The sequence below is a fragment of the Scyliorhinus canicula genome, chromosome 10 (genome assembly GCF_902713615.1).
Source record: "Scyliorhinus canicula chromosome 10, sScyCan1.1, whole genome shotgun sequence".
In the NCBI taxonomy this organism is placed as follows: domain Eukaryota; kingdom Metazoa; phylum Chordata; class Chondrichthyes; order Carcharhiniformes; family Scyliorhinidae; genus Scyliorhinus; species Scyliorhinus canicula.
The window spans coordinates 61,663,130-61,683,988 of NC_052155.1; the positions used below are offsets into that span (position 1 = coordinate 61,663,130).

Consider the following 20,859-nt stretch of genomic DNA (forward strand, 5'->3'; position numbering starts at 1 on the left):
CGTATCATGGGTCAGACCCATACACTACATTCCTGCTTCCGTGTTTAACAACCTGAGGAGCAAAACATCCAGTAACAAGTGTGTGAAACTTCTGTATCTTGGGCCGCAGTTTGTTGCTCTGACATCCTGCAAGCCAGTCCTGTCCGTTCACAAACGTCAGGGCTGGTTCCTGACAGCATGCTATCTCTGCCTGGCCTGGGTTCCTTTCATTCAGGATTCATTGTGTGGAAGAGGGTTTGGTCAGGAATTCGGGTTCCTGCCAGTAATGCTCTCTCCCAGCCCCTTCAGCACTGATAGATGCCTGTTGTCGTGGACAAAGGAATTGGCTCTTTGCTCCCTCGGTTCCTTCTTGTATCCGAGATTGGAATTTACACTGTTTCTGCCATTTATGATAGGAAACCATAAAACCCTTGCTAAATATGTTTTAATCAACTAATGTATATGTTGTAGAGACTGAATCTAAATAAAAAACTATTTGCAAGAAAAAATGGACAGGAATTTTTAAAATGTGCTCTTGGTTGTATTTGCATTATCAATTTATATGAATTTGGATTTGTTTATGTTTTATTATATATTTTCACTTATGTTCATATTGTATGAAAGGCATACAAGCAGCTTCAACTTAAATAGATTTCGAACCAGAAAGTAAAAGCTGTAAGAAGCAAAGATTTTACAGATATGAGGAGATAATGAGCCTCCTAGTCGTTTTTTTGTAAACTGTAATATCTATAGACCCCTGAACAGCTGATGCCAACACAATTTGTCTGTTGTGCTGTATTACCAGCTCCATCTAGTGGTTTTATCTTCATGCTATTCCGTGGAATAAGTGGCCTCTTCACAGAATTTCTTGCAAAATGCTTTGCTAAAATTTGTTGTTGAGCTTAAAATACCAGAGTAATAATTTCTTTTCTACCATAGTTGAAGGTTTTAGGCAACCAATATGTGGTTATAAACTTCCAATGTATTTGAGCAGTTAATTGATTCCTGTTGGCAAATTGTTCCTAAACATTTTGTCAGGTGGGCTTTTGGTAAATCCTTAATTGTTAGAAGAAATAAATGTTCGGCGTCTAAAGGTATTGGAATAAAATGTGCTTTCTGACCAAATCATGCAAGTTTTAACAACAATTTCAGTCTGGTGCAAACAACCACAAAAAAGTTTTTAGTTCATCATTAATAGAACAGAATGAGGGAAGGCCTTGAAGTTTTGCCTGAAGTGTGGTGTAGGGTAACTTTCGGAGAAAGTGGTCCAGATGGCAACCAACACACTGCAGCCCTATGTTTTTTTTTGTCTCTAGTGCAGAGGAGGGAAAGTTCATTGAAGCATAAACTATCACCCTTGCATTTCAACAGAGCTAACTCATCATCAGTCAGATAATAATGCGGGGGGGTGGGAGAGGTTGGGTGATTAAGCTTGTAGAGAAACACTTCAGCTGTGGTACTGTCGAAGCACAGGAAACTGAACAACACTGTTGGCCTGGTTATGAAGAAGCACAAGAGTTGTCCCTCCCTGACAGATTTCACATGGGTGGGTCAGCCTTGCCAGCAGGAGGCTTTAAGAAAACACTAATAGCTTCCAGCTGTGTGGAAAATCAGGCTCTTTAGAGTCAAAAATGGGAGATTTGAATTTCAAAGCATGCTAATGCTTCATTTCTGTTCACTACCATTTGGCCATAAAAGATTATTTTCCAATATGTCAACCCAATTGATGGCCAGTGGTCCGAGAATGAAAGGGAAACAAGCAAGCAGGGAAATTTGTACATTGGTGAATCCGCCCTCCAAGCTGGTGTGACATTTTGTAGAAAGACCTACCATGAGATGAGGGGATCTTAATAACCATTCATCAATTGATCATTGGCTGATCATTGACTGCTATGTTATTCAGTTTATCAAGTCTTGCACAAAAGTCAGAAAAGGCTTCATTCAACTTTGTTAAAGCAAGCTCTTAGAGTAAAATGCTTTATTTTAATTCATTTTGCCTTTTTATTATTATTCTCTTTCCCCTTTTGTTAATGCAGCCCAACTTAAATGAGTCCTTTTATTTGGTGGTTTGAATATATGAAACTATTAATTCCTTTATGAAAGTCCAATGGGAAGCAGGAGCAGATGGGGTAGAAAACTATTTGGTTGCTTTCAATTTGTGTCAATGAGGTTTCAGTTCTTTAGAATTAACTCACTTAATACCTACTGTGTGAAGTCATGAATTCACAGTGTATCAGATGCACGTTGGCAATTAGTGGCCAAAGAGTAGATAACTGAAGTTGAGCTGTCCTGTAGAAAAGTCTTGACACAACCAGTATTACTGATTTGTGATCTCGTGAAATGCGTTTTAGGATTTCTTGCTCTCTCTGGGTAAGCAATTTTAGTGTTTTTAATACCTTTGTGTTTTTAATTGCGTAGTTATTTAATATTGTGTAATCGCCTGATCTTCCATCTAAAGACTTTGATTTATGCTTATATAATTAATTACATCCCAAAATCTGAATTAAGCTAGTTCTTTCAATAATTCGTGATTAGTTCAAATGTGACTTTTATTTGTTTCTATTATTTAATTGGCAGATTAAATCACTACTTGCAATTCTTTTCTCAACCAGTGACATTTTATGTTTTGGATTAGGATAGTCAAAACCATGTTGAAATATTTTGTTTCAAAGCATTGAAAAAATACACAAAATACATGAACTGAGTCCACTATTTAAACTATAAATTCATCCTGTTCACCAATAATATTTAATATTGACAGAATAATTTATTTTACTTACTGTCAACCTAGAAGTGAAATTATAACCATTTATTGACTTGATGATAGGGTCTTGTAATCCTTTGGTATTGTCTTAAATAAAAATTAAAATATTTGCGCCTGGGTTGACCTTGTCACTATTTAAGATTGCTGCTTCTGTTTGTGGGTGCCAGAGAATTATACTTGCATTTCAGACAGCAGACGATGATTTTCCACCACTAATATCAAGAGTAGTTAAAGTGAAGTGAATCACACTGATTGCAAATCACAGCCGCTTGGGTTAAACCAAACTGGGGGGTGCTGCCACATGTGTGGTACCTTTTCTGTAATTAAATAAGCTAAAGACGAAGGCTTGATGCAGCTGACGGTTACAGAAAACACTGGAGGAGTATCCGATGCACAAGCATCCTTGTCTTGTCATTCCTTTCACTGATAGACCACTAGGTGAGAATCCCTAAGGAATTGGTTCATGTTAATGTGGATCAATTTGAAGCTGCAATTACTGTTGTGAGGATATGGTCCTGGCACTTAGAAAAGCTGTTTCAAGAAGAAAGACAAAAAAGTGAAATTGCTTGTTGTCTTAAATGCACATCTGTGGTGTAATCCTTTGATAGTTGGTGTACATTGGACAAGAGCTGACAATTATTGCTGTTCATAACCCTTTGAGGTGCTCCTGACAACACTGGATTTTTTTTTCTTAAAGAGCTGCATTACATTAGGAAACAGCTTATTGGCTGCAGCACTGCTGTGAGTGTTTGTTAACTGACATCAGTTGTCAGAGAGCCATGGATTGATCCATATGTGAACAGAGCATATTCATAGCTCTCAAAAAAGGTCAGTTTTTCCTGTGTTCCCACATGGATTTCATCAGCGGTTTAAGGCGGCTACGGGGAAAGAATGCATTTGCATTGACAGAGGCTGATTGCTGGGGGATCTGCATTCAGACACATGTGAATCATATGCTGTAAGGAAAGCAGAAGGAATGCTACAAGCAGCATAGTGGAAGGATTGCAAAGAGTGGGGAGAAACAAATCAAAGAAGGAAAGGTTTACATTTCTGTTTTTGTAAGGAACGATACAGCTTATCCGAGGACTTCACAGCAATATATCCCTGTGTCTGACGTCTTCCTTGCCCTCTCCTGCGTTGGAGCAAGTAAGAAAGGTACAGTAAAAGAAATCAGATGAGGGTCTCGGGCAGAAATAATTTGTGCATACATCCATGTCATTGTTCTGCCTGAAGAGATTGGGCTTGGTTCAAGGCCACATGTGCTCCTGTCATCATTCACATTTCTGCTCCAAGTACAATTCGGAGTGTCAGCTCTCCATCTGTCTCTGCCTGGCAAAAGCACGCACCCAGTTTCCTGCCTCTAGGTAGGGTGCCGCAGCAAGCCTTATGGCTGTCTGTTTTTTTTTTCTAATCATTCCAGAGCAGGAGACAGTAGGTCTGCTGACTCCAGTTTTACATTTTTTTTGATGGTAGAGGTGTGTAGCTCAATCAGCAATGCCAGGTAAGCCTTACAGAGGTGACCTGTTCACCAATTATATTTAATATTGACAGGATATTTTATTTTGCTTGCTGTCAACCTAGAAGTGAAATTATAACCATTTATTGACTTGATGATAGCGTCTTGTTTTGTGTGCAGTGTGTCACATTTTATTAGTCATACAGTGTGTAATAACTGTTAAGCCATGTGACTGATAAGTGTTATATTATCTTATTCTTAAGATAAAATATGTATCAAGAGACTAAAAGTGTGCAGCTGTCTGTTTGCAGATTATTTGAGTCCAGAAGTGGTTGCAGTTTAAAAGGGAGTACACTTCACAGATGGTGTTTTGAAATTGTATCTGCTTGCTTGTACTGCTGTGTGTAGGTATTGCCAGTTGTTGAAGAAGATTTTTCTTGGGGGAGTTGTTGTGTGGTCTAAGCCAACTAACAGGGCAGTTTTTTGTCCATTTTTCAGAGCTATTGAATTCTACATTACATCTGTACCATTACTTATTTATCCTATCAATTTTAAAATGCATTTTTGTTCACGGAAATCAAGCTGCAGTTATACACCTGAGTACGTTCTTATGCTTTGTATTGTTTTCCTGGCGATATGATAAAGCTTGTGTGCTGTACTCTACTGCCAGCCTTTGTAATGTGGTGCATAATCTGCAAATAACAGATGTGTGCAACCGCAAGCATGTGCAGGATTTAATCGACTTGAGCATATCTGACACTTGGCTATTTTTCTTGACACCCATCTGTACTATTGTCTGTTAGGATGGTCTTCACAATCTGCCCTAGTACTGTACTTGCATTCCTTCACTGAGAATAGGATTTGTACAATTATTTGAAAAAAAACCCACAGTAACTGAGGTCAGAAACGCTAGTTGCACAACTGTTAATTTGAAAACCTCTTGCAAAATCAAAATATTTGTCAAAGCTCAGATGGACAAGGCAATTTTGCAATGTGGACATATCAGGAGCCTTTTCAAATTGGGTTTGATTATAACAGAGCGTTTTCCATGCTCTTTTTAAAATTTCATAACTTTTAACCAATAAACCTGCACACTTGATGCCGTACGTTGACAACAAAATGGCCATAAAGATCCCAGAATGTTCTTTTCCATATTTCACTGTTGAAACAAAATCTCTAGCTAACATTATCATCAGTGATGCAGAATCTACAAAGTTAAATATCGACAACATAAGAAAATTGTTTTAACAAAGAAAACTGTTTTAACAAAAGGGAACTAACATTTTATTTAAAAATGTTAAAAATCACACTCCCTGCATTAACTTGGGCAAGTCTTTAACTTGGCCTTGTTATGTTATTATGCCTGTGTTTCTCCCAACACTTTAAATGCATGACAAATATAACATTTTTGTTTGTGTGAGTCTCATTACTTAAATTGTTTATATGTAAATAGTATGTATATGGTGTGTATTTCCGTACAAGATGTACTTCAGTCTGGATTTGGTTATGGTTTGGCCATAAATATGCAAGCAATAAACTATGTGATCTGTCAGGCTATTGTGTATATAGGAGAGTGTTCGAGTGAGACGCTACTATAGTGTACAATTTCACAAAGCAAATCTTGTGAACCCTGTACAGTACTTCCAAAGAACAGATGCAGGCTTATAAATACAGCACCATTAATGCATCTGGCATTGCTCAGGGTCATTTCCGTGAAAGACCATCAGTGATCATGGTCATTGTAGTACAAAATGATACTGTTCTGTTAGAAATGGCCTGGCATTAGGTCAGACCACCCTCTTAACTTCTGCTGTCCAGATGTGGCCACAGCTTTTTTTCTTTACATTTCAAAAATTGGTTCTGTTTTCAGAGTCTGGTTCTACTTAGGACATCTCCATCCTGGGGCGCATTTCATAAATTGTCCACATATTTTTCTTAGCAGAGAACTTAACTGGCTGTAATTTTTAACACATGGCTTTGTCATGTGATATTTTCAAAACACTTGCAGACAGCACTGAGCAAGTCCCAGTAGAAATAAACAGCCATTCTGCCGCCAGTCTTTTTTTTAAATAAGTATAGAAGACGTACCTGCATTTTATTTGTCAATGAAACTTTATTTTAGCACACATTTCTATTGCACAGCTTGAAATACCTTTTGAAAATAAACAATTTATTGCATCTTGGATTTTCAATTAAATTCAATTAAGGCTTTTTAAAAATCTGTACACCTATTTAAAGTTATCGGGAAATTGAAGTACTTATTGTGCTTCGACCATTATCAATGAGCAGATCATGCTTTGTTCTGTAAGGTGTCCAATCTTTTTTCTGGAGGGCATGTCAGATTGTTCAGTACTCCTGAAAGATGACAGAAGTCCATATTCTTTTCTTGCTATTATTTCTGCAAAAATGCTTTCACATAAGATTAGTTATGGTTCAGTCTGATAGTTTCGCCATTGTCTCAGGTTCTTGCTAATGATTTAGGTGTTGATTTATCTACTTCTTCTTAAAAAATAAAGTGCTTGAATAATATCAGTCACCCCGAAACACAAACTAAAACATTAGCCATTTGTTTATAACAGGCTGACTAAGCTAATGAACCAAATGATTTTCATATTATGGGTCTAGAGACCTCATATGCTATGGCAGCTTTGTTGCAGCAGCATCCTGAAGAGTCGTCTACCACAGAGTCATACAGGTCGCATATGGCTTCTCTGGATAAGCAGCATCCTACTATGGGCAAAGAGCACGAAATATGAAATATTTAGTTTTGAAAAATCTAAGGAAGTGCTCTGATAAATTTTGAAATTTGAAGTGTTTTTTTAACCTGCACACTATCACCATTTAGAGATTAAATTGAGTTTTTTGTTTACTTTTACTGCAAAAACAAAAATCCAAAGCATACATTATTTTGCCTTTTGCCTAAATATTGCCTTGTGGTTTCTTACATTTCATTTTACATTACAGTATTTTAATTCTGAGCTTAGATTTCTGTAGATATTCCAAGACTGTTTAAGAATTGCTATTCAAAGGTTAATGTACTGGATACTGCTTCTATACTGTAAAAAATTCAGCTTCATTATGCAAAGTGCAGTGTAACAAACAAGTAGGGAATATATTTCTGCACTGTAATGGCTTCCCCTTCTAAATTAGTTTTAAAACGGGGACGCATAACTTGATAAAAGGTTGGTGGTTTCTGCTTCATGTTTCCAAAATACAGTTCGCAGAATAGTTTTAGAAAAAGAATGCTGGCACAATTTTTGTTGGATTTAAATTAAAAGGCCTTTGACCTTGTCTTTAAAACAATATCAGAGCAGGCTTTTGTGCGACACCAATTGGTAGCGCTCCCGCAGGCACTGTGCAGATAGCCTGCTGCAGTCCCATAGCCCTCACCTTATTTAATATAACGGAATAAAACTACTTTTGGAACCACCTGGTACAGATGAGGCAACCCGGGGGATGTGTACTTCAGGGATCGAGGAACCGAATGCTAAGAAATGTGAAAAATCTAAGGGGACAACTGGGGGATTGCAGAAAAAAAACAGTACAGGGACACTAATACATCTTCCTGACAAGCAGAGGTTTGATGGGACATGTACTGCACACTGTTCCATCTGGTGCTTATGATTGCATGGCATATTAGCGTACTGCAAGTTCATAATGTATTCAAGGCGAGAAGCCATCTCCTGCATACCAAGTGAGCTCTCCTTCCCAAGACTGCCTTTGAATCTTGATGATCGTGTCTTGCATGTTCCACCTGTGTTCTACAGGACGAGATTTTTTTTTTTACACACCACAAGAGACGTGCACCCCATGCATCTGCTGCAGTGGTGGATCAGCTTATTTATGTAAACACACAAGTTGGATTGTAATCAAACTTACCAGTCAGTGGCTTATTAGAATCGTAAACCAATTCTCCTATCCAACCTCCTAATTACAGAGATAATTACTATCAAACAGCATGAGTTAAGGGGTTGGGTCACAAGTGCAGACATATTCAGCATTGGTTACAGAATCATCATCCCAAGCTTTTTGGCTCACAGTAAGATTTCAATGTACTCTCAGGCATTCACATTGAAGAGACCCCAATATTCCACCGTGCATGGGATTTGGGCATGACATGACATATTGGTTTTAAATTTCAGCATAAGTTTCATTTGCAGTTGAGGACATTTCCAATTATCTCCCTTGGTTGGTGATAACATTTCTAAACATTAACCTTCATTACAGTGTGCTGCCTTTGTAATTAAGATGTACTGTTGCTTTGCTAAAGCAGGTTACTCGCCTGTTAAATTCCGAGAAATATGTAGGAGTGAGTGTGGGTAATCTGAAGTATTTCAGCAAATGTTTTCAAGATTCCTTGAATGTTTCAACCTATTACACACAAACTGTAAATATCTACTTTTTGGAGATACAATGCACACATCACTTCATGCATTTGAATACATAATCCCTGGAAACTAGATCCCACCAAGCCAGCCTCTTTTATATGAAAGAACATGTTGTTTAAAGCAAACTGAATAATTAATAGAAACTGCATGTAGTGAGGTAATTCCATTTGCTTTGTATAGCGTCATCCTCATTGAGGATTTTCACATATTGGAGACTGTTAGATAAAGGAATTTGGCAGTCATTTTATTACTGCTTCCATTTAAACAATTCAAAACTTGCAAGCTTGCTTTACCTTTTCTGTCACTTATCTTGACTTGTATGTGCCTTCATCTTGAATGGAAATGATTTCATCTTATTGTTTGCAAGCTTTTTTTTCCATTCAAGCTTTGACACACAGCGTTTAATTTGAAAATAATAGGCATAACAGGTTAACGTTTAATAAATACTGTGCTTTTGCCTCTAATTTTCATTTTCTGGAGGGAGAAGTTTAAATCAACATTTTCACGATTATGCTTTTAAATTCAGAATAAAATATTGTAAAAAATATTACCACTTAAAACTGTAACTTTGCAAAATCCTCATTCAGCCTGACTGCTACCTAGAACAAATGGAACTGATTTACAAATACTCAAACCACATTTTCTGAGTTTACATCAAGTCACTAGCTTTACTCGAGGCTTGCTTTTTTGGGGGGTATGGATTAGAACTGGCCCATTACTTCAACATTATCTCCATCGTGAATTGATTGCGCTAAACAGCACTGAATGAGTTGCAGATGGTGGCATTACATTTAATTTGGAGGACCTCTCGGCTCTGGCTCCATCTGATCCAGGCAGGTTGGCTGTGCATGAAACCTTCTGGCTGACACCAAACTGTCAGCACAGTAGAAGCATGTGTCTGCCGGGTTGGGGAGGCAGTTTTAATCCTCAGCAGAGCTGTGCTGCAGATGGAGATGCTTGGGTGACTATTTTGGATAGCTTTCAAGATTTCATAAGGAAGTTCTGTATTAGGACTAATTGTGTGTGCTAAAGTGTGGAGATACACAAAAGTAACATGATTTCAGATTTATAATTACAGTTTATGCTTCAGTACTTGTAGAATGCTGTGATATTTAAGCATGAGGGATATGAGCCTCCTTGTATAAGTAACAGATTAATTCCACAGGCTTTTTTCCCATGTGTTTTGGAGCTGGTTATCTGGACAGTCTTTTTTAACAGTACAGCATGAGTGTTAGCAGAATGGAAACCAGATGGGCTCGTAGTTCCCACTGTTATCTCCCAACCAGCCCTGGCAAGCTCGCTGCCCCAGCATGTCAGGAATATTTTCCTTTTATTAGGAGAGCCTGAGTTCACTGCTCTCTCTCTATCTCTCTCTCTCTTTCTCTCTCTCTCTCTCTCTCTCTCTCTCTGCAGTAACATGTGGTTTTTAGTCTTCGGCTTTGGAACTATAAAATATTTATTCCATATGATTCTGATCACTTGAGGTACTGAGGTGAATAGACAGGGTGCACTATTGAGCAATAAGGTTGGAAAACACCATCACATTGGTGAGCTGGTTGGGTCTCCAATATGAACTTAGTCATGGTCTTTTGAACATAGCAAAACCTGTAAGTATTAACTGGCATAAAGAACAAAACCTGGCAGGTAAAGAAGTGACAAATATTGAGAGAACCAATTTTTTGTTTTTTTTGTTTTACAAACTTCAACTTCTGATCAAGTAGCAAAAAAAAAGAATTGTGGAAGCAAATCTTTGGATAAATGTTGATTTGCAATCAATCTTATGTGCTTTCATAAAATTAATGTGGATTTTTAATAAGCATTTTCAGTTAAAATTGTAGCCTAATGTATTGGCCTGTACATTACTGAATTGTATATTTGTGCCAATTGCCCTGTTTTTAAACTTTTTCTTAGCTTCCAGTAATGCGGTGAAGTGTGCGACCAATGAATTGTTGGAATAAACGTCAATCAAATAACATTCCACAGTGATTATACAGCGCGCAGGCATCTCCTATTTAAGTTTAATTAGCTACAAGCTGTCCTACAAGACAGTAAGAGGCATTATATTTCATACAAACGGGCAGCACGGTGGCATAGTGGTTAGCATTGCTGCCTACGGCACTGAGGACTCGTGTTCGAATCCCGGCCCTGGGTCACTGTCTGTGTGGAGTTTGCACATTCTCCCTGTGTCTGCGTAGATTTCACCCCCCGCAACCCAAAAGATGTGCAGGTTAGGTGGATTGGCCACGCTAAAATTGCCCCTTAATTGGAAAAAATAATTGGGTACTCTAAATTTAAAAAGTAAATATTTCATACAATCTATTTATGTTTACGGTAATGTAGGTATGTATTATATGTATGTGATGATGGATATAGATCAGAAATAACATTGTAAATAAAATGCATAATACAAGAGCCCCTAATCATAGCCTCAGTCTTTCCTTGGATTCATTTAAAGCAAAGATCTTGGCCAACCTCCATTCTTTCCACAGTTGGGTTCCATCTCCCCAGTTTTCTTGCTGGGTAAAGTAGAATGGTTGCTTCAGTTCTGGATATGAGAAAGCCAAGATGAGGGCAAGAAGGAAAAAGGAGCAAAGGAAGAAAATAACAAGAGAATGCGAAAAATGGGGGAATTATTTGTGCAGAAAAGGTGTAATACTAATTACACTGGGGTTGGAAAGGGAAAGGTAGGAAATGAACAATGTGTGTTATCTGCTCCAAGATTTTCCAGGGCTTGTACTGATTAAAATCCTATTCAGCCCTTTAAGTATTTGAGCAGTAAAAAGGTATTAAAAGCTTTTTTTTAACTATTTTACATTCTATCAACATATGGAAATTGAAGTATGATATTTACCTGAGGACAGATAAAATAGTGTACCACAGTGAAACTGCTAATAGAAATAGAGTTCAAGAATTAATTATGACTTGTAAAAGTCGCTCTGATTAAATAAGACACCTATTCATCTGCAGTAAATTACTGAAGATTTACAGCATTTAGTAGGCTGTCTTGCATTTTTTCTTAAAATATTTGGAACTGGCTTTGCATTTTATATTAACGTGGTTTTGAAACTATTGAGCTCCCTGTTTAGTGTTCATAAGCCATGAGTTTCCAGACTGCTGCTTATACAGTTAGTTAGCACATGTATCTTCTGTGCCAAAACAAAACTGGCAGGCATCAGGTGTTGCCTCGGAGATATTGTGTATTTGGTTTAGATTGTGCCAGTATCCTACCTGGGCATCAGATTTTTCTGTCACGTTTATCTTCAGGGTCCTCATTACATTACCTTTTCCTCCTCCTTTATTTTTGTGAATATTTGAGTACTTAACTGGAAGAAACTGTTGAAATGAATTTTGGATCATGCTTGGTACCAAGGAAGCATCTTTGCGTCTTTGAGCGAAGAACAAAATGACAATCTCTCCACATTACTAATGAGGTGACACCATCTGCAACATGCCTCGTTACAATTGTTTTGATCAGGGAATGATTAGAAGATGAAATTTCTGTTTTTAGCCACGAGAATTGCCATTTTGGAATGGAATGAGATATTTAACAGTTTCTTGAGCAACTGATGCCCAGTGGAAGAAAGGAATAACACAAATTCTCTTTTTTTTGTTCCGACAGATCGCACTGAGAAGCGCTCCACGATGCCAGACTCTCCTGCAGATGTAAAAACACAATCCAGGTTGACGCCTCCAACGATGCCACCTCCTCCAACCAATCAAGGAGCACCTCGAACTAGCTCATTCACACCAACAACATGTAATTGGAAATATTGTGGTTAAGTTAGGTTTGTGCTGTGTAGGGAAGGGCAAGGAAGAGAAAGTCGGAGAGAAACTACCTGCTGGTATTGAAGTGTGGGTCGTGAGTGCATAAGATGTGAGATGCCTAGAGGGTGCTGTACTATTAAGTTAGGTGGCCTCTCTAGGGCTCCTCATGTAATATTGTTAAGTTAGTCTGACCAGCTAAAAGTCATTTGAATTAAATTATGTTGCGGTTTGGGGGTTGAATGTATTTATTTTAATCCCAGTGATGCTTTAACCCTGACGGTCTCACTGGAGCTCTTTTGGCAGGTGCTTGGATAAATATAACCTTCGTACTTGGCCTAGTATTGGATCTGTACACCTGTTCTACTTTAGACTGACAATGCTATTTTCAGATGTTTCCATGCTGAATGTGTCCTCCCCAGTAAAAGCAAAGTAGAATTCAGCCTGTGCTTACTCCGTTGTGGGTAGCACATGTAAGAAGTAGAATTGTTGCTCGAGAACTTTTTTGCTGTCGACTTAATAAGTCATGCTGCAGAGCACACATTTGTTGCTGGCCTGTTTAACCTATGGTGGAAGAAACCTTCACTGTCATTGTTTGCAAGGTTATTGCTTTTAAAGCCTGGTCTTTGTATCTGTTGTTAGTATTGAGTGGAGCAGTCTATTCTCAACAGCCGCAGGCCTAACATTTATTTTTTATTCCTCTTGTTACAGTAACTAATGGTAGCAGTCACTCGCCCACTGCATTGAATGGGGCACCGTCTCCTCCAAATGGCTTCAGTAATGGAACTTCTTCTTCTTCCTCTTCCTCACTGGCAAATCAGCAGCTGCCACCAGCCTGTGGTGCCCGACAGCTCAGCAAGCTGAAGAGATTTCTAACGACCTTGCAACAATTTGGCAATGACATTTCACCAGAAATTGGAGAGAGAGTGCGAACCTTGGTGCTTGGGTTAGTGGTAAGTAGGGAGCACAAGCTCTTTGCCACGCATCACATAGTATGTAGTGCTTTGCGCAGAAGAAGTCTCTGGTTACTGCATTTTCACTGGCCTCTTGCAAAGCTGCCCTAATGTTTTGATCAAACTGTGTGTGATTCTGCACCATTCCTGTACGATAGACATAGGGCTTTAAGTCTCCAGCTCAGTATTAAATGGGCACTGTGAAGGGGAGAATGCAGCCCTCATGGTGCAAGTGACATTAAACTGCGCACACCAAACCATAAGCTGTTTTATTTATAGACAGCACTGTAATGATCTGACCGAGAGACTCTTGTCCAGATTTTCACAAGAGGGCTGGATTCATCACCGGCGACGCCAGCAACGTGGCTCACATCGGGCAGAGAATCGGGCGTCTGGCCGAAATCAAGGTTTGTGCCAGGCGCCCAATCCATTGCTATGTTCTAGCTCCCTTGCTGGCGGTTGGATCAGATTTCTTGCCCTTGCGCCAGCGGGATGATGCAAATTGGGTCCTAATGATACATTTCCATCCACTTAGCGTGCCCGGCAGCAGAATCTCCGAGCCTTCGCGATTCTCTGGACCGGGAATACGTGGGCAGATACAGATATCACCAAACATGAACCTGATGTGTTGTGCCCGCGGTGGGCCAAGGGGGTAAGTCCTTAAGGGAGTTGCACCCAAAGTCTATCCGAGGACCAAACCCCAACCCGATTTTGGGGGTCTCGCTGTTTAGGCATCTCTGGGTAGGGTGGGGGGAGGTGTGGGTCGGGTCAATCCCATACTTGGGGAAAGGGGGGGGGCACTCCATAAATCCAGAGGTAGGAGGGATTTTGGTGGCTGATGTGGGGAGGGGGGGGGGGGGGGGGGCGTGTGGAGGAGATGGCCAGCCGTCGGATTTCCCTGCCCAAAATGGCGGCCCGGCAGTGGGATTCCCTTGGGAATACCTCATGTTCCTCGCCTTGCATAAATTTGCATGGTGAGGGATACTGAATTGCTTTGTGATTTGCGCTGCCAGCCAGAGCGGAAATCTGTAGCAATTCTCTTCCTGTAGGAGAACATAGTCTCCCAAACGGACGATCCCGGCCAGAATCATCAGGACCCTGAAGACTTGAAAATGGTGGGTAGGACATGATTCATGCAGTGGAGAAATCCAAGAATCGGCAGGTAATTTAAACTTAGTGCTGAGTTCTAACAGATACCCTTTTGGCTATTCCAAGGGTTTTTACCTGCAGTTTGGGAGTCACAAATTGAAGCTTTTGAATGGTGAATAAAATCTTTTTCATTGTCAGACTCCAAGTATTTAAATCCTCTGCTCTTTCAACTTGAGAAAAGCTACTAAATTTGAGAAAAAATAAAAACTACTGACCTGAAAAAAAAAAACCTAACTGTCAGTGAGAATTTCAAAAAGTCTGTTTGACTGCTTTTATCAACAGGCCATCAGGTGTAGGTTAGGAAAAAAACCTGTCCCCCTGTTCAACAGTTACATTAGAGATTCTTGTTGATTTTTTCCAATTGCTTTTGTGTCATTAAGAAACTTTGGCAGGGTTTCAAACGCTATACTCATTTCAGCAAGGAGCTCGGAGTTCACAAATTGATTTTTTTACAGAGACTATTAAAGGATTAGAAGTCTTTGAGCCCATTGAATAGAAGTGCATTTGTTTTTATAATGGATTAACCACTTGGGGAGATTTAAAAAGCTTTGAATAAAAAAGGTTTCACAAATGGTTATGTGATGTGTTAGATTGTTACAACTTTATGTTTTCTCCTCCACGTGGCTGCTGATGTCTGTCCATGGTGAATACTGGGTGAATGGCTACGGAGGTGGGATTGGAGCTATGAAGTGGCATGGGATGAGTGAAGGACAGGAATTAATATGGGGCCTTATGAGGGAGTATGGGTGGATGCAGGAGTGTGAGGGATAGTGGGCCTAACAGTTTCTGAAACAACTGGAACAAATTCCCAGAAAATTTGAGGTGGGTATTCTAGGCTACCCACCTCGGCACTGGCCCACCTCTGTGGCCACCTACCATCTCCTCAAGGGGTTGGTGTGTCCGACTTTATCCCACACCTGTCTCAATGGAGTGAAAGGTGGGTCGAGGAAAACCCTTTAAACCAAAGTGTTACTGAGTCAGAAACTTTCACAATCCGAGCTAAGTGCCTCAGTCCTAAAATCCAGCCCTAACATTCAGTGGTCTCCAACATTGTCTGTTTTTGAATATTATTAATTTCAGTGATGTGGAATAACCGATCACGGTTGATGATTATGATTTTATAAATCTACCTCCTACCCCAGTAGCTGGGCAGAAATTGATAGTGCAAAATGGGTCATAATGAATTAGCAGGCTGTTTTGTACCCACCTGGAAAATAACAATTGGACTGGGTACAAAACGAGTTGCTCATTTTTCAAGATGCGTTTTGGACCCAGTGACTCATGCCAGTGTTTATTTTTGGATCACTGGCTATTCCTCATATCTGATAATGAGCGTTGTGCTATTTGACTGTGACAGCCATCACAAGGCAGGCTGATTTCTGACATTCACACAAGATCATCTGCTGATGATCAGCATTGTAAATAAAGAGAAACTGTTTCTTTTGGTAGTCAGGAAGCCAAGGACACAGACATAAGGTAATTGGTTGAGAACCAGAGAGGGGATGAGGAGAATGTTTTTATGCAGCGACTTATGATCGACCTGAATAGGTGGTGGAAACCAATTCATAGGCGGCTTTTGATATGGAATTGGATATATACTTAAAAAAGCACTTTGGAGAAAGAGCAGTCTAGTAGAAAACATAGGAAAAAAAATAGGAGCAGACGGAGGCCATTCAGCCCTTCAAGCGTTATGATCATGGCTGATCATCCAACTCAGGAGCCTGATACCGCTTTCCTCCATATCCTTTTGATCCCCTTTGCCCGAAGTGCTGTATCTAACTGCTTCTTGAAACCATACAATGTTTTGGACTCAACTACTTCCTGTGGTAATGAATTTCACAGGCTCACCACTCTCTGGGTGAAAACAGTTCTCCTCATCTCTGTCCTAAATGGCCTACCCCATATCCTCAGACTCTGTCCCTGGTTCTGGACACACCCACCACCGGGAACATCCTTGCTACATCTACCCTATCCAGTCCTGATAGAATTTATAGGTTTCTCTGAGATCCCCCCCCCCCCCCCCCCCCCCCCCCGCCCCTCTCATTCTATTGAACTCCAGTGAATACAATCTTAACCGATACAATCAACCGATTGAATCTCTCCTCGTATGTCAGTCCTGCCATCCCAGGAATTAGCCTGCTACACCTTCGCTGACTTCCTCTATAGCTAGAACATCCTTCCTCAGATAAGGAGACCAAAACTGCACACAATGTTCCAGGTCTGGTCTCACCAAGGCCCTGTACAACTGCACAAGACATCCCTGCTCCTGTACTCGAATCCTCTCACAATAAAGGCCAACATACCATTTGCCTTCTTCACTGCCTTCTGCAGCTGCATGCTTACCTTCAGTGACTGGTATACAACGACACCCAGGTCTCATTACATGGTCCCCTCTTCTAATTTATGGCTTTTCAGATAGTCCGGTAGCACAGTGGTTAGCACAGTTGCTTCACCGCTTCAGGGTCACAGGTTCAATACCCGGCTTGGGTCACTGTCTGTACGGAGTCTGCACGTTCTCCCGTGTCTGCGTGTGTTTCCTCCGGGTGCTCTGGTTTCCTCCCACAGTCTAAAGATGTGCAGGTTAGGTGGATTGACCATTATAAATTACTCTTAGTGTCCAAAACGTTTAGGTGGGGTTGCGGGGATAGGGTGGAGGTGGGGGCTTAAATGGGGTGCTCTTTCCAAGGGCCGGTGCAGGCTTGATGGGCCGGTGCAGGCTTGATGGGCCGAATGGACACCTTCTGCACTGTAAATTTTATGATTCTATGATATTGATCCAGAAATCATCCCATATACACTCCAGGAATTCCTCCTCTCTGGTATGATGGCTAATTTGATTTTCCCAATCGATATGCTGTTTAATGCCATTCCCAAAAATATCACTGCAGTTTGGGGTCTTTTTATGACGTCCACGAGTATTTTTTCCCCTTGCTGTTTCTCAGCTCTACCCATACAGATTCTGCATTGTCAGAGCTAATATACTCCCTCACACTGTGTTCATTTCCTCCTTAACCACCAATGCACCCCTACCGCTTTTTTCCTTCTTTGTCTGTCTTTCCTGAACAAATATTGAATACCCCTGGATATTCAGTTCCCATCCCTGGTCACCCTGCAGCCGTGTCTCCATAATCCCGACTATATCATACTCGTTCACGTCGATTTGTACGATTAGTTCATTCAGTTTATTGCGAATGCTCTGCATGTTGAGGCACAAAGCCTTGAAGCTTGTCTTTTTAACATTACTAGTACCGCTCCCAATATTTTTCACTGCAGAACTGTTTGAATCTGGCTTTTGGTTTATTTGCCGATCACTTATTCCCCTTTCTGTCTTTGTTTTTTGTCCTTATTTCCTCCTTCTCTGACCCGTTGCATAGGTTCCCATCCCTCTGCCATATTAGTTTAAAATCTCCCCAACCACTCTAGCAAATGCTCTTCTTAGAACATCAGTCCTGGTCCTGCCCATGTGTAATCCGTCCAGTTTGTGCTGGTCCCACCTCCCCCCAGAACTGGTCCCAGTGCCCCAGGAATCTGAAACCCTCCCCCTCACACCATCTCTTCAGCCACATATTTATCCGATATATCCAGACTTTTCTCCTGACTAGCATGTGGCACTGGTAGCAATCCTGAGATCACTATCTTAGAGGTAATGCGATACAAACGGCCAGCTCCCAGAGGCGAAATCTCGCATTAGTGTGGCGAGAAACCAATTATCACTACTTAAGCCCTATTCCATACAATTAATGGGAGCCAGCCCATATCCAACGGCCTCCTTCATTCAGTGGCCTCCCTAACAATTGGTCGCTGTGGCGCCGATTAGTAGTCCTTTTGAAAAACGTGAACTTGGCGGAAGTGTTTCGGTGGAGGAGGTGAGGAGCCACCTTTGCTCGGGGCGCTGGGCTTGCTGCCCCTGTACTCGGTGGGGGCAGGGGGGCACCCCGGCTCTGTGGGGGGGGGGGGGGGGAGACCTCTGCAGGGGTGGGCCAGCAGAGGTGGGAGGCTCTGGGGGGGCAACCGCTTGTGGCACCACCATGCCAACCCCTGGATCGTGTATATTCATGCAGTCCTTGTCCCTGCCCGTCTGCCCCAATGACCACCCATAACCCCCGCCGACTGCTGGGACCTCTGGCCGTGTGGCTAATTCAATTGCTAATTGGGAATTAACAATCCTGTTTAAGAGAACACTTCACACAACACAAGTTGATTCCCGTGGGTAGGTGGGCCACGTAGCAAGTGGGAGCCATTGCTCGGCATCCCAATCACACCTTGATACCTGGACACTGTGCCTGAACACTGCGGGACGCAATACCACACACGCAGCAGCCACCATCCAAACACCCAGAGAAGGGACATAGCTCCCGGGACATGTCTCCGGCCGGAGTGTGGATGGGTGCCACGGGTAGGGGGAGATGCCTGGAGAGATGGGTCAAGGGTTCAGAGTTCAGCCAGTATTGTGGAAATAAGTGACAGAATTGTCATAATAGATGTACACAGGGTGTTTAATATGTAACACAATTCCTCGCTCTCCCGTCCACCCACCCCCTCTCCTGGTGCCCTCTGTGATCCTCGATGTGCTTGGCCTTCCTGGCGCTACCGCAATGTCTTGGTCTTTCCTTAGGGTGCACATCAGAGGTGGAGACAGTCAGCTGCTTACCTCGGTCCGTGGCCTTTGATGCCCCAGGCGGGCGTCCTCTGGGGACTCTTGAGGCTGGACGGCCCCGGCTCATTTGGCGGTACATGCACAGTCACGCTGCCCTGTCCCTGTAATGTGGCCTCAGCAGAGTGGTGGAACCCAGGGGAGCTGGTGGCCACCGTTGCCACTCCAGGTGACGGGTCCAGGTTGGCACTCCTCCTCCTTCTCAGTGCCCATAGGACCCTGGGTTAACCAGTGGACAGGGGGGCAACTGGGTTTGAGCCCTGACTGCCTCTGCATCATCTCGCTCTGCCAACCCTGGCAGTTCCCCATGGGTCAACGCCATCGTGTTGATGCCCTCGGTGATGGTCCTCCGTGATTGGGCCGTGCTCTGCAGTGCTTTGGCAATGCTAGTGGGCCATGTCTCCAGAACCTCATCAACGTCGGCCTGGTGGGCAGCATGGTGTCACATTGGTTAGCATTGCTGCCTCACGGCGCCGAGGCCCCAGGTTCGATCCTGGCTCTGGGTCACTGTCCGTGTGGAGTTTGCACATTCTCCCCGTGTTTGCGTGGTTTCGCATCCACAACTCCAAGATGTGCAGGCTAGATGGATTGGCCACACTAAATTGCCCCATAATTAGAAAAAATGAATTGGGTACTCTAAATTAATTTTTTTTTTAAATCAAGGTCGGCCTGGTACTGGGTAACATCAGCCAGAGAGCAGACAGTCTGCCAGAACCCTCAGCCATGGCCATCACTGACTGCGCAACACCTTGGACACCTTTACTAATGGTGTCAGCATCGTACACCAGGCTCTCCACTGCAGTCGCCACCCTAGCAGTGTTGGCCTAGGTGCCACACATTGTCAGCGACATCTCCTGCGCCAGTAGCCTCTGGGACTCCTTCAATCGGCTATGGACCTGCTGGAGTGTCACTGACATCTCTCTTTCAATGTCCTGGCTGCTCCCTATCGCCTCCATCAGCTCTGGTTAAATCCGTTTCACAGGCTCAGCGTCGGGTTGGGACTCAGCTGGGTCCTGGGATCCAGCAGCCCTCCGACTGCTGACGTGCCTGGGGGGTTCCTGCCTCCACCTGATGTACATCAGCAGCAGTGTGGTGTTCACTAGATTTGCCCCCGAAGCCTGTCCACTAACATTTTCTACCGAGGTGCGTGTGTCTGTGCTGGTGGAGGGTGGGGATGACAGCTGTGCCGCAACTATTACGGTATCTTCCTCGGAGCTCTCCTCTGAGGTGGTCTCCTGGGAGGCTGGAGAGGGGGCCACCTGGGATTGGCCTGCGCCGTCGGCTGGAGGACCTGCGGGAGAATGGACATGTGGGCAGTGGGAGGGATGGGTCAGTCAGTAAGGCAATATCAACTCGCGTTTGAAAGGTCCCTGGGTGGGGCCCGGTGGTTCCTCATCTCTGCGCCATCCGCCAGCCTCCGCGTGGGTGACCGCTCCGTCCTTGGCTGCCCCCATCACCCCATGGCCTGCTCCTCAAAGGTGGTGAGGATTCTTAGGTCTGGCACACCACAGCCAGTCTGGACTCTCCAGGCGATTATGGGAGAGCTTTTCCTGAGGAGACACAGAGAGAGCATCGTTAGCCACATGAGTGGTTCACAATGGTGGGAGAGAGCGTGTGAAGGAGGGCTTGGGGGGAGGGGCGATTGAGGGGGAAGGGGAGTGGCGGGAGGATTGAGGGTCGCATGGATAGTTGGGGGGGTGGATGCTCCCATGGGGGATGCGGTTTGTGTCTACTCACTTGTGCTGCCCGGTGTT

The 20,859-nt window shown here is 42.6% G+C and overlaps 1 protein-coding gene across 9 annotated transcripts in view; it reads left to right on the forward strand.

Moving 5' to 3' along the window:
- Positions 1 to 20,859, forward strand: part of runx1t1 (RUNX1 partner transcriptional co-repressor 1) — a 111,110-nt gene that overhangs the window by 21,587 nt on the left and 68,664 nt on the right. For 6 of the 9 annotated variants that reach the window (XM_038809059.1, XM_038809064.1, XM_038809056.1 and 3 more), the window contains exons 2-3: positions 12,207 to 12,344; positions 13,061 to 13,302. In XM_038809059.1, coding sequence (XP_038664987.1) covers positions 12,230 to 12,344; positions 13,061 to 13,302 — 357 coding nt within the window. In that variant the 5' untranslated portion in view covers positions 12,207 to 12,229. Of the gene's footprint in view, positions 1 to 3,550; positions 3,572 to 3,600; positions 3,899 to 4,122; positions 4,245 to 12,206; positions 12,345 to 13,060; positions 13,303 to 20,859 lie in introns of those variants that run through there. The other 3 variants (XM_038809062.1, XM_038809060.1, XM_038809057.1) reach the window with 3 other exon arrangements.